This window comes from Peromyscus californicus, unplaced genomic scaffold (assembly GCF_007827085.1).
Source record: "Peromyscus californicus insignis strain IS unplaced genomic scaffold, ASM782708v3 Scaffold_11__1_contigs__length_118956290, whole genome shotgun sequence".
NCBI classification, from domain to species: domain Eukaryota; kingdom Metazoa; phylum Chordata; class Mammalia; order Rodentia; family Cricetidae; genus Peromyscus; species Peromyscus californicus.
In genome coordinates this window covers 36472768-36486957 of record NW_026294402.1, presented here as the reverse complement: position 1 = coordinate 36486957, position 14190 = coordinate 36472768, and the positions used below count along the sequence as shown (strand labels likewise).

Genomic DNA, 14190 nt, shown 5'->3' with positions numbered 1-14190 from the left:
TAATTTAAATGTAAATTGCCCCATGTAGGGACCAAATTATACTAGGCAGCCTTATACTTTAGGACTGTAGGCTCTGCCTTCCCTCCACATTTTACCTTGAACAATGGCAGGTAATTGAATAAATAACAGGGTTTTGGTTTTTTGTTTTTTGGTGGTTTTTTTTGGTTGCTTGCCTCACATATGAGTCTTTCTTTGTTAGTGTCATCAACCTGACGGTCCCAACTCAAGAGGGCAGCTTCACTACCAAGATGGCACTCTACAAAAATGCCTCCTACAAACACCCTTACCGCCAGGGGGAGGTCGTGTTGACCACTCGAGATGTGCTGTATGTGGGGGTCTTCGTGGTTGGAGCTGACTCCACACACTTGATCCTCACACTCAACAAATGCTATGCCACCCCCTCCCGAGACAGCAATGACAAGCTTCGGTACTTCATCATTGAAGGAGGGTGAGTGGCCGTGGCAGCCTTGTCAGGGACAGCAAACTCAGAGCCTTTGGTGTAACATTTTCTGCACCATCTTGTAAGAGTGGGAATAGGCGCTAACTTTTGTTGACACCCGCAGAACCAACATTTTGTATCAGCAGATTCATCTCATTGTCATACCCTGGGAGGTAGACTGTATAAGATCCAGCAACTTGCCTAAATTCACACAAGTTAGTGCCAGATCCCCTGTCATAGGGCATTTGCTGTATGATGCTTTAAATAAGGGATTCTGACTTGCCTGCCTCAACCTTCAGTTTGAGAGGAATCTGGAATTCTGAAAATGAGTGACGCAGGGAGAGTAGCTGAAGGTCAAGGTCTATGACAGATGTGCCAATAAGAAATAAGGGATCAGGATAGAGCTCAGCGGTAGAGTTCTCTGCCAGCATGTGCTATGGCTCTGGGATCAGCTCCCTGTGCCATCAAACAACAACAACAGCAGTAATACTGAAAGTAAAAAGCAATTAGAATACCATGGTTCCCCCTTTTCCATGAGGGGACACATTCCAAGACTCCCAATGACTTCCTGCAGCCATAGATAATTCTGAACACACTACATTTTCTCCTGTATATGCACAACATACCCATAATAAAGTAAATTAGGCACATTAAGAGATTAACAAGGACAGCTAATAATTAAAAGGAGCTGTTGAAACAATACAGTATAATAAAAGTTATGTGAGCATGGCCTCTCTCCAAACATCTTACTGTACTGCACTCACCCTTCATCTCCTTATGATGATGTGAGGGACATCATGTGCTGATGTTGCAAGAGGAGTGAGGTGAATAATGTAAGCCCTGGGACTCTGTTTCAGGCTATGACATACAGAATACTAGCACACTCACTGGGATTCCACACGAATCAATCTGATATCTGAGACAGCTAATGAATGACTAGTGGGTAAGCAGCATATACAGCATGGACACGTAAGACAAAGGAATGATTGACTCCTGGCTGGCTGGAGCAGAGCTTGCCTTGATTCTATCCTAGTATTCAGAACGGCGTGCAATTTCAAACCTAAGGGATTATTTCTTAGTTTTTCCATCTAACATTGTTGTAGTGGGATTGAATGTGAATAACCAAAACTATAAAAAGTGGAATTGTGCATTGGAGGGGGTTTCTTATGCTTACCAAGCTTCTTTATCTTCGATATCGTATGCCTACCCCCTCGTATATTTCCTGAAACATGGTTGCACAACACAATTTATTAAATTTATGAATGGGAAGACTAGACCAAACAATGAGTAAAAACATTGGTTGTGCCAGGCATTTTACACCTACGCTAATAAATTTTCTAATAATTTATTTTACTATCATGGCACACTATGCAAAGAAATGGACTTGCTTTAAGTGTAAAATGCAATGACGTTATAGTACACCAGAAGAAGAGCACAGACACCCCATCGTCTGACTTTTCCAACGGTGGTTTTTCATCAGCCTAGTACAGGATTCTTAATTTGAGTGACTACATTAATCAGATTTCTTCCTACCATAACTGGTAGAATTCAGTGGTATTTGGTTTATACAAAAATAAAAAAGGAATTTACTGGTTACAAAACTCAGTCACAGATGTGGGTGCATTTCCGGGATGATTGGATTCAAGGAGATGTCAAGGCTCTCCTGTTTTCTCTTGCCTTTGCCTATCTGTCTATGTCTGCCATGGATCTGGTTAGTCAGCAGCTGGCAATCCTGGCCTCACTAAGGACAGAGCACATCTAACTCCAGATCAGACTCCCAGGGAGGACCTGTGATTCGCTCATATTGGATCACCCTTGCTGGGAGATGGCACCGTTGGACTTCCCTGCCTAGGTTGCCATCTACCTCTGTGGTGGAGCAGTGCGGCTCTGGAAGTTGTCGTTAGCTTTGTGACTGCAAGAAGAGGAACGGGAGCTCTAGGAGAGGAGGGGAGGCTCTGGGAAAGGTATAAATATCCATCATTTTGCTGATAACACAACCTTGGAGAAGTTAGGCAGAGGCCACCCACCAGCCATGAGGAAGAGGCAGAGAGGGAGTCACTTTAGGTGTCAGAATACACAGTGACCTAAACGCTCTGGGTGATACCTAGTGCATTGTCCAGACGTGCCATGGAATTTCTCAGCAAAGACCTCACTAAAGCCTTCATCTTTCTGAATAGATGTTTAGCCCTCCAAGAGCAGAGTCGGGGTGGGGGTCGGGGGAGGGCTTGGAGACTGCTAGGTGTCTCTGAGTCCTTGAAGACAGTGTTAACAGTACCATTTCCTCTTTTCCCGTTTCTCTTCCCTCCTCTTACCACATTCCTTTATCGAAGTAAACAAGCTAAGGTACGAGCCATTCTACAGCTATAAACCCAAATGACAAAGTTTAGGTCTCCTTTGAAGGACGAGGTGGTATTTAGCATTTTAAAAATAGTATTTAATAGACTTGATCCAGAGAGGGAGAGCAAGCCAGCAAGCATGTTCATAAATCTCAGCTTACCCCTGGGTCTGTCTAAATAAAGGCCTTCAAATTAAACCGTTGTTATGTGAGAAATTATCTCATCCTCAGAGAGAACTAGAATCCATCAGTCCTTCTAACCTTTCTTAGAGGCATGGGCTTATTGTTTTCCCCAACCCCGATGAGCTGATGGGAAAAATTCGCTCAACTTAATGAATGAGCAGCAAAGTGGACTCCCTCATGCACTAGGAAGGCCTGCTGTTCCTCCCCAACTATGTGGAAGGCAGAGACAACACCAGCTTCTACCACCAGCCCAGTCATCTGGGGACCCAGGCCACTCCTCCCTCTGTCCAGGTGCCTAGACAGGCAAAAGGACAAGTGTCAATCAATATTCTTGCCTTGTTTGCGTGCTTCTCTGCCTCCCCCCGCCCCTGCCACACACAATGTTTTTTATTGGTTATTTGGGAATTTCACATAATGCACCCCGATCACACTCACCTCCTGGTCCCCACAGGTCCATCCCCCAACTCTAGTGCCCCCCCCCCCAAAAAAAAAGAAGAAGAAAAAAGAAAAGAAAATACATCAAGTCCAATTTGTGCTGCCTGTATACTCTCTGGAGCGTGGTCAAACTCTCAGCGGCCAGTCCCTTAAAGGAAACTGAGTCCTCCCCCGCCCGCCAGCCGGAACTCATCGGCTGTGAAGAACTGCACTTCAGCATCCAGGGATATCACAATTCTTAAGCTCTCTCTTGTTGCTGTCTGTGCTGCCACCAGAGGCCATGCTGAGTCTATGGTCTGTGCCGCCGCCTAAGGCCTTGTGGATGTTCCTGGTCCGAACTGTTGCCAGAAACCACGTGGTAGTCCATGACCCATGCTGCCGCTGACTGTCACTGGCAAGGCAGCTTCTTTTGCAGTGGTATTGATGACTGCAGACTCACAAGTGAGGATGAGGGACCTTGAGGGCTTCTGTGGCACACACACACACACACACACACACACACACACACCCTGCCAAGAGAAACAGTCTAGACAGGAAGCCATTGGAAAGAGCTCTTAAATTGTTTGCTTGCTCTAAGAGAGTGTCCAGACAGCCACTGCCTCTGTGCTGTTGCATGGTTTTCTGACACCTAAACTTCATGCCAGCCACATGGGAGAGAGGAGGGGGCCTGGCTAAGGAGAGAAGGTCCGTGTGCAGACTGGGAGTCGGAAAATCCTTGAACCGATTTAGATCCTCCAAATGAATAATAATGACAAGGAAAACTGTGGTACACTTAGTTTTTCTTTCAAAGCATTTAAGAGACTATTGCTTTGAAAAGCCAAGTTGCATTTTGTCTAATTACGAAAACTAATAGGTGTGGGAGCGCTGAAGGATAAGTTCAATTTTTAATTTTCCTTATTGCTGAGCTATTTAATCCTGTGGGCTTGGGGGAAGGAAGCAAAAAGAAAAAGGCACCCTTTAAAATCTTTATCGCTTAGAAAGTCTCTTGGCTCCTCTGGGCTCACAGTGGCCATGGCAGCACTCTTCCTCCCTTCCTTCCTTCCTTCCTTCCTTCCTTCCTTCCTTCCTTCCTTCCTTCCTTCCTTCCTTCCTTCCTTTAGCATGAATGTTAAAGAGTTTTATTAATAAAATCAAACCCGGGGCCAGTTGTTGGGGTGAAATGCTGGATGGTCAGAGAGACAGAACAAGCCACAGCTAACCTCACCTGGCCAATTCCTCAGCTGGTCCTGTTTCCTCAGACTGGAAGCTTCTGTGTCCTCATCCCAATGGCTCTCAGCTGAACTGCTGCTAGAAGACTGAATGCTTAACCAGCCAAATGCCTAACCAGCCAAATGCTTCTAGTTTCTGGTCCTCACGCCTTGTAAACTTTTCTGCTTTCTACCACCACTCCCTGGGATTAAAGGCTGCTTTCTGGGATTAAAGGCATGAGTCACCATGCCTGGCTGTTTCCAATGCGGCCTTGAACTCACAGAGATCCAGAGGGATTTCTGTCTCTGGAATGCTAGGATTAAAGGTGTGAGTGCCACAATTTTCTAGCCTCTGTATCTAGTGGCTGTTCTGTTCTCTGACCCCAGATAAGTTTATTAGGATGCATAATATTTTGGGGAACACAATACCACCACACCTTCCTTCCTTCCTTCCTTCCTTCCTTCCTTCCTTCCTTCCTTCCTTCCTTCCTTCCTTCCTCCCTCCCTCCCTCCCTCCCTCCCTCCCTTCCTTCCTTCCTTCTCTCATTCATGCATCGATCCAAAAATGATTTTTAAATATCTGCCATATGCCATGTAGTGTGCCAGAGCCACAGTGGTGATTGTGACTTTAACCCTACACTTAAGGAACTCAACAGGATCCTGTTGACAAATCCAGGAAAGGCTACCTATTCCTGCCATATAAATAAGAAATATTCATGTGGGAGTGGGTGCTGTAGATTGGGACTCAAGAAAGGAGCAGAAAGGTGTTCCAGTGAGGAAACCATTGCATGAAGACACAGCAAAAGAGACTATAATGCATTTGGGGAACGTTTAAGTGGTTGTGGAAGCAAAATCACCATGCCTGGGGGATGTGCTGGCAGTGGGAACTGAGTATTGGCAACACTACAAGGAGCCAGGGAGGTGGGAAAGAGGCAGTCCCCCTCCGCCAAAACAATCCGTGGGACTCATCCATCCTGCCCCTCCTTCCCTCCAGCTCCTACTTACTTTAGTGTGGGAAGAGTCCCCAAGAGATTTGAATCAGGGCCCCTGCCAACATCGATAATTAACTGGAGAAAACAGAGGAAGTGAGACTTGGGTTTGTTAAATTGTCTTCTGTAGAACACAGCTCTGTGAGGGGGCAGACTGGGATCCTGAAGCGTGGGGAAATTGAGAGGGTCCCCACAGACATTTCATTGGTAGTTGCTGTTAGGAGAGGTGGCAATTCAAGGTGGCAGTCGATGTTTCAAAACAATGAAAACAGGAGGGAGTGATAATAAATGGCACACTGAAGCAATCCGGAGGTCACTTTCAAATTCGAAGTCCATTTTGGCGTTTATGGCCAATTTATATGAAATGTAAAAAGCTGAAATGAAGATAAAGATTAACCTCTCAGAGGAAAAAACAAAAACAAAAACAAAACAAAGCTAGGAGTCCATGAATTTTCTTTTCCTGAGTAGGTGTCAGAACATCAAAGATAACACCATTGGCATCGAGGAGAATGGAGTGTCCCTAACCTGTCGTTTCCATGTCACCGTCTTCAAATTCATCGGGGATTATGATGAAGTTCATCTTCACTGTGCAGTGTCCCTCTGTGACTCAGAAAAATACTCCTGCAAAATTGTAAGTGTGAAAAGTGATGCTCTCAGCCTTTCTCTAGCTGCCCCACAGGGACTGTGGGTGCCTGGTGGCAGCATTGGAGCCATCTGAGCTCACTCAAGAGTGGGTGGTGATATTTGGTGCAGAGTATATAGTGGAATGATGTCCATGTGCTACTCAGTCTCTAAAACACCACAAGGCCATTGACTTCACCTAGGCAAGGGCTCCTGGAGCCATTGATGTCTTGGATGGACAAATGCTGTGTAGGAGAGCTGAGCTGTACAGTGTAGGGTGCTAACAGCATTATGGGCCTCTAGACACCAGTAATATGTACTCTCCTGTTGTGATACCTTGAAAATGTGTCTGTACCCTGAACAGACAAGATTGGCCTGGGTAAGGCCCATCACGGTAGTCTCCAGGAGTGTGTTGAGTCCTGCATCCTGAATTGAATAGCCTGTGGGCTGAGCGCCACTCCATTGGTACTCAAACTCAGAATACAATGTATCCAAGTACTTGCAGCTCATCAGATCTGCACTAGGGTCTAACAGTCTGGAACTGGGTAGGGTTGCAGACAAGGGACAAATCCATCTCCTATGCCAGACTGACATCCTTACCACCACAATGGCTATATCCTCAAGATGGTATTGCTCTAGCTCCTTATTCCTAGTCTTTCACCTCCCGTCTTTATGTTTCCTTCATGTTTACAGAAGCAAGATGTGAATTATGGTCAGAGCTACTATCAGATGGCGCCGCATACATTAGTATTAGACGAGATCCAACAATTTTCATTCCTGAGCAGAGAGTCTCTTTGAATCTCATTCTAGTGTGGAGAGTATATTTAATTCTGCTTGACATAAAGCCTAGAGTCCCAGTGGGCTCGATGATCAAGAATGCATTGGTTCTAATTAATCTGAGCAGCAATAGTGCTGGAGGCCGAAGCCGCTGTCTCTCTTGGAGGTGGAAACATGGTGAAGAATAAGTTATCAGCTTAATTGTGTGAAATCTCCCTCTGGTGCTCTGTCTTTCAGAACTGCCCGCAAAATTCCAGGATCGCCACAGATTATACAAAAGAGCCCAAAGAGCAAATCATTTCAGTGGGACCTATTAGGAGAAAACGTATGTATGTTCCCTAAAACACACCATAAATTACTAAGACAATGGAGTTCAGGGCTCAGATGTGCCTCGCTTGTGACGTGTGGTAAGGAGGTGACGCCGGAGACACCAGTATGAGGGGACTGCCTCTGTCCTCCAGGAAAACCTTTTCATTGGCTCTTAACGACTCTTTCTTCCTTGCTCTCTTTAAAGCCCTCCCCGCCTTGATTAAGAACTGCAGGGCTGCTGTCTCTATCATTAAGTCTCCCACATGCTCATTTCCAGGGCTGGACTGGTGTGAGGACAACGGGGGCTGTGAGCAGATCTGCACCAGCCGGGTTGACGGGCCTCTGTGCAGCTGTGTGACTGGATCCCTGCAGGAAGATGGCAGGAGCTGCAGAGGTGGGCTTCTCCTGAAGGGACAGGTAGCCAGGTGACCTAGGAAACTCTTTAGCCACAAAGGGAAACGCAGTTGAAGCCTCCTTAGTGTCTCGTCTGTGAGAGTCCCAGAGAAAGACCGGGAATACTCAAGGAATTCCAGGACCCAAACCAACAAACAACCCACTTTGGGCCCCTGGTATTGCGCCTAAAAGATGTGGACAATTGAAACAAAACTGATTCAGTAATTTCTAGGCTATGTGTTGACCCTAACACTTCAGTCGAGCCCTCTTGTGCTGAAGTTGGTAATTTTAGCTGGACATGGTGGCACATACCTGTAGTGAGGCTGAGGCAGGAGGCACATGAGTTCTGGGTAAGACTGGGTTCTACAGTGAGACCCTATCTCAAAGAAACAAAACCAAACAGACAGGAAGCCGATAGCCTTGGCACCTGATTTCCCTGGTCTCCTTCTGAGGTGCACAGGGCTCTCTTAAAGGTTGGATTAATTTGCTTTTTTTTTTCTCTCTTAATCGGGGCCATTTGGATTTTAATTCCCCTTTATTTGAGTGCTGCTGGGCAGGTCTGAAGCCTGTCTAACTGATATGCTCCTCTATGCTCCTTTCTGTCCACAGCCTCGAATTCTTCAGTTGAACTTCAAGTTTGGACACTTCTTCTCATCATGGCTCAGATTTCACTATGGCATTTTGTCTATAAATCAGGCACAACCTCATAATGAACTCAAGGTGCTTCCTTCAGTCCCTGTAGGTATAAAAAGTGTGTGTCCCCAAGTCAAAACCTGTTTGAACGTGTACAGCCTTTCAAAATCACGGCACCTTCCTCCAGCAGTCAGGTCTGGAGGACACTGAAATTCCTGGCTCCTCTTCCATGGTATGCAATGGTGGCTTTTCAAAGCCAATGTGGGGGAAAAGGCATCTATTTAACCTAAATGCCCAAACAGCTGGCACTGGGGACCTTGGCTCAGGCCAAAAGCCAGTCAGGGAAAAATCTCTGGTTACAGAAATCTGATGGGAAATCTGGCCAGAAAACTCAGTCTGTCCCCTGAGGTTTCTGGACCCCAGTGATTAGAGACCGGCCTGTTGCTGTAACTTGGAATTAAAGCTGTGACTTCCTCTAAGGAATCCCTCTGCTGTTCAGAAGTGTAATCTCTGATGTGCAAACACTACCCTCTGTTCATGCTTAGCTCCTTCCCCACCCACCTGCTGTGGCCTCCGCCTTGCCATACCAGCTTCAGCCACTGGATATAATGTTTGCAGACCTGGAGAACCTCACCCACCCCATCCTGACCCTCAGACCCAGCCCTTCACTTTTTACAAATCAACCAAACAATTTTTAATGTGTTTTATCCTTAAATAAACGTTGTGTTCAAGTATTCTCATTATTTGGTGGCTGGACTCACTCCTATTGATGTTAAGTTCTATACATAGACTAGTAGCATGCTAGGATTAAAAAACAAAAAGGAAATAGTAGTAGGCACTGGGCTGGTGGGCACTGTCAGCCAGAGCTCTAATGTGTGTGTGATGTCCTTGTTGGTATGCGCTCACAGAGCATCCTCGTAGCACAAAGGTATTCTGCCGAAAAGAGGCAGGCAGCATCCTCCTTTGTAGGTGGCACATAAGCACATACTATTATTAACTACAAGACAGAGGGCTTGCTAAATCTATCCCTGGGGTACCTCCCTTTTTAAGGGCTTTCACAATTGGATCAGATGGGTCAAGCACAAGAAGGTCTCATTGAGTTCCTTAGATAAAGCGTGAACTCAGAATAGTAAAATCATCCAAGGAAATGAAATACTACTTAGTAATTTAACCTTATTGATTCTCCTAACAAAGTCATTGGAAGCTACTAAATTGAATACTATGTTTTGTTTTGGGTTGGCTTTAGCTTTTAAAGTAAATCTTTGTGTTGAGGAGATGGCTTGATACTTGACACAAACGTGAGGACCGGAGTCCAGAACCCAGGTAAAAGCTGGGAAAGTGTGGTGGCCTACTGTACTCTCAACTTTGGATGGCAGAGACAGGATTCCTGGGGCAAGATGAGTAACAAATTTATCTGATCAGTGAGCTCTGGGTTCAACTGAGAGAGACTGACTCAGGAATAAGTTGGAGAGCGACAGAGAGACATCTGCTGTCAACTTTGGGCCACCAACATATACACACAAAGGTGCACACACATATACATTCACATACATGTGAGCCTACACACATACATACATACCGTAATACATACATAAAATAAAATAAATTGCTCCTTTTTGCCACAATTTTGTTCCTAAGACTTTCTCACTTGTCTGAAGTCCTTGGAATAATAAGTCACACGATGGTGCAGTAGCACAAGACTCCGAGATCTCAGAGGCTGAAACAGCAAAGGCTTACTTCTTGCTCATGTCTGTGGACTCCTCTGTTCATTGGTCTCCTGCGATGAAGATGGATGGAGATGGCATTAGATTTTGATGCTCCTAGGTCAGCATGTGGCTTCAAAGAAAGAGGGCATGCAGAATCACACCCCTCCCACTATGTCCCCCCCCCCCACCTCTGTCACTTCTCTGCCTGGACGGCTCACTTACTGTTGCTGTCCCCATTCCATTGGCTAATGCAAGTTGTGTGACTATAACTTTCAGAGACCCTGTGAGTTGGAAACTAGATCCAAGCGTGTAAGGGAGACTGGCAATCAACAGCAATGATTTCCATGGTGTCTTCAGGGCAAGCACTGCTCTCCCAGTTGAGAAATACTCCCACACAAATGACAACACACAGACAGGCCCTTTAGCCCATTTCCCTGAAGGCAGAAAAAAAGGGGAGCCAACCCTGACTCATCTCACACTCTGCCCCAAACACAAGTCTTCTAACACCCCCAATGCCTCACCTTCGTTTTCTTCCATGTGAGATGAGAACATACACCTTTCTTTGAAGTCTGTAGGTTTCTGTCTTATATTGACTCATTTGCCCATATGTGCTAAGCCACCCACACACATTGGAAGTCGGAGGACAACTTGCTAGTTGATTCTCTCCTTCAGCCTGAGTCGCAGGGATCCAAATCAATTCATCAGGCTTGAGGACAAGTGCCTTCACCAAATGAGCCATCGTGCCGGCCGTCAAACATTCTTGTGTTAGAAAATGATACTAGATAAACATAAGCCATGCGACAGCTGACTAAGATAATTTGGGAGCTAGCTATGGTGATACATCTCTATTATCCTAACCCCCGGGAAGTGGAGAGAGGAGGTCAAGAGTTCAAAGCTGGGTTCTGTAACCTAAGGAGTTCAAGGCCGTTTCAGGCTGTGTGATACCCTATCTCAAACAAATAAAAAATAATAATTCTAGAACTGTATCTTGTCTTTGTACTCAAGGAGGGAGGGGGAGAAGAGCGTGCTCAGCAAAGGGTAGAAAGGAGACAAGAAATTCAGTTGAAAAGCTTGTTGACTGGGTGTTTGATACCAGGGGAAACACTGGGGAGCGGGAAGCTGGTATTTGTGACAGGTGGGGATCTATACCTGGTTTCTCAACGAGTGTTAGGCATGTTCTTTACTCAAAGTCTTCATGGCAGAGTTGGAGAGCACTAATTATTTAACATAGTCTAATATTCCAACTATTTTTAGAACCATTTGACATTTAGCGAGAGCTTGAAATCTAATAAAACTCCTTGCAACCAAAGGAATTAAGTAATTATCAAAAGATAGCAACCACTAGGGCTGGGATACAAAGCATTGCTTCTTACTAATTCTGAATTAATTAAGAAACAGCCCTGTTAGAACCTCTCCGACTCCCTCCCAAACCCACCTATCTAATCACTAGGGGATTTTTCAGCCCATGGGTGTATTGACATCGGCAGCCAGACCGGTGAAAAAAGGCCAGACAGCACCCTCTAGTGTCTACTTTTAATTTATCATGAAACCCAAATTGTTTCAAACCACAGCAATCAAATTACACTCCCAGCCTCCCCACACCTTAGGTACAGAACATTACCAGAATATAGCTTTCGAAAACACATGAAATGCCAAGGGCATCTTCTGAAGAACATCATGAGAATTATTTTTCTGCGCGCACTAAGCCTTATTCCGAGAAAATACCAGCTTTGGGCATCCCATGCAAATTTTGCCCTTAATATCTATTTCTCTAACGCGACGACAAAAATAGCTGCTGAAAAAAAAATAAGTATCTCTTTAAAATGTTGTGAAATAAACAATCAGATCGAGAAGAGCTTATGAAATATTTAGTGGCCTTTTCCCTCCAGGAGAATGTAAACTACTTTGCTACGTATCTACCAAGCAAGAGCAGTAACTCTGCTCTGACTAATGGAAGGTTCTGTTAGTGATGGCTTAATTATGTTCACTGAAATATGGCTCTCTTCTAAGAAAACATCACCATGGCAGAGGGACAGATCTCAGTGTTTATAGATAGAGATAAAATACGAAAGAGTCATCATTCCAAGAAGTCGGCAATCAAATTCTGTTTGCTGAGGAAACAAGTGGAGAAATAATATTCACTGTACATTTTGTGGTAGGTTTCTGTTTGCACATAGCCTCTAGGTTAGCTGTTGTTTTGTTTGTTAGCATAAAACATCCATTGTGAAATATTTTGGGAACTGAGATATTCTCCCATTAGATGAAATTGCAATATGTTGCGCAAATGCATCCTCCTCCATAGCTAATGCTTTCCCACTGTATTTAATATTGTTTGGCTTTGAATCACACTGCATATGGGACATTACACAAGTGTTAAGTTGAAGTTAAAACACATATAGCATCAAGGACTAGGAGAAAACACGAACCCACTCATATATGTGTAGGTTTTCACATACATTTATTTTATGATCAATTCCTAATGAGAAATGTTCGTTTGTTTTTTGTTTTTCAAGACAGGGTTTCTCTGTGTAGCTTTGGAGCCTGTCCTGGAACAAACTCTGTAGCCCAAGGCTGGCCTCAAAACCAGAGATCCACCTGCCTCTGTCTCCGGAGTGCTAGGATTAAAGGCGTGCACTACCACCACCGAGCCTAATGAGAAATGTTTGAATGGGAATAATATTTTAATAACTAGGAACCCATGAGATAGCATCCTTGGCTTCCTCCTCTTAGTTCTTAAATTTCCTTATGCAATACTTTGGGGTACAAAAAAATCCAACTATGTAGTCCTATTTTAATTGGGATTAAAAAAAACATTGAATCGAAGACAGTCAAGTGCTTAATTGTCTCAGGGTTTGTAAATCTTTGTATTGGATCTAATCAAAATTATTAAAGTTATTTAAAGACTGTAGTCATACAGATTTTTTATTCTAGATTAAATGTTAGCCCAAGGCAGAAAAGACATGGCTCCTAATGTTATTCTCTTATCTACTATATTGGCTCTTTTTAACAGAATATTGGACACAGTAACTTAAGGAAGGAAAGATATATTTTGGCTCCAAGTTTGAAGGGCTACAGTCCACCATGGCAGGGATGGCACGATGCAGCTCAGTCTATGTCCACTCGATCTTAGTCTTTATTTATTTACTTTATGGCTGACTATCAAGTGGAGAGCTATGGCTAGAACCAGAAACAGACACCCCCTTCGAGGCCCAACAACAACTGACATCCTCTAGCTAGGCCAGAGTCCCTAAGGTTCCACAGCCTCTCCAAACGGTGCCACCAACTAGAGACCAAGTGGTTAGACACATGAGCGGAGGAGGAGGGGGACATTTCACATCCAAACCATAATTTCCATAAACATTTATCATTCAGTATTCATGCTGGTCCTCGGTGTGTGTTATGTCCTCCATGGACCTGGGGTGTCCAGCATCGTTAAGTGTGTGTGTGTGTCATAATCATGTTCATTTGTTCACATTTTCCACGAATCTTTGCGGTGGTGCTTGCCACGTGCTGCTAAGGAACATTTGCATCCATGCAGAGCAGGGAGTCTGCCGCGTGAAGAGTCATGATCAGAAAGCAATTTGGCAAACTGATTCGACAAGGGGAAAATGATTCAACATCTAATGTGAATGCGCCTGGGTGTCATATCAGAATATTCACAGAACAAAATGAGAAAAAAAGAACTGTGAATAACACAGACACAAGTTGGCCTGTTTAAAAAAAAAAAAAAGTTCCAGATTCTAAACACTTACTTTGAACTTCCAAGAGAGATGAGTGGTAATGCCATGAATATTAATTCAGGATAAGCAGAATCTTGACTCATGGAAATTTCAGATTTTAAGGCATGTCTCCCACAGGCTAGCATACTCTAACTGTAGGTTAGCCTGGTCTCTTTGTAGAGAACTACTTTTCCTCATTAACTTTCATTCAGAAAACTAAATTAATAAAGGGCAAGAAACCTTACCACCTAGACCTTCAACACTCCCTTGGACCACAGTGAACAACTTACCCAATGATGTCCCCAAAGCAATAGCTGACTAAATCATAAGGAAATGAGTCCCCACCACATAATCCTAAATGTTTTCTTATTATGATAGCAGATCATCATGCCCATAAGAACTTTACTGTAATTTCAGCATTATAATTTAAAAACACAGATCCAACAAAATTTAGCATTCTCCCT

The 14190-nt window shown here is 44.3% G+C and overlaps 1 protein-coding gene across 3 annotated transcripts in view; it reads left to right on the top strand.

Annotated features, from left to right (window-relative positions):
- The window catches only part of Tecta (tectorin alpha), a 70747-nt gene extending 61703 nt beyond the window's left edge, over nucleotides 1-9044 (top strand). For all 3 annotated transcript variants that reach the window (XM_052757452.1, XM_052757461.1, XM_052757468.1), the window contains 5 exons: nucleotides 200-448; nucleotides 6037-6199; nucleotides 7204-7291; nucleotides 7553-7669; nucleotides 8278-9044. In XM_052757452.1, the coding sequence (XP_052613412.1) occupies nucleotides 200-448; nucleotides 6037-6199; nucleotides 7204-7291; nucleotides 7553-7669; nucleotides 8278-8378 (718 nt within the window). In that variant the 3' untranslated portion in view covers nucleotides 8379-9044. The remainder of the gene's footprint in view (nucleotides 1-199; nucleotides 449-6036; nucleotides 6200-7203; nucleotides 7292-7552; nucleotides 7670-8277) is intronic.
- The last annotated feature ends 5146 nt before the right edge of the window (nucleotides 9045-14190 follow it).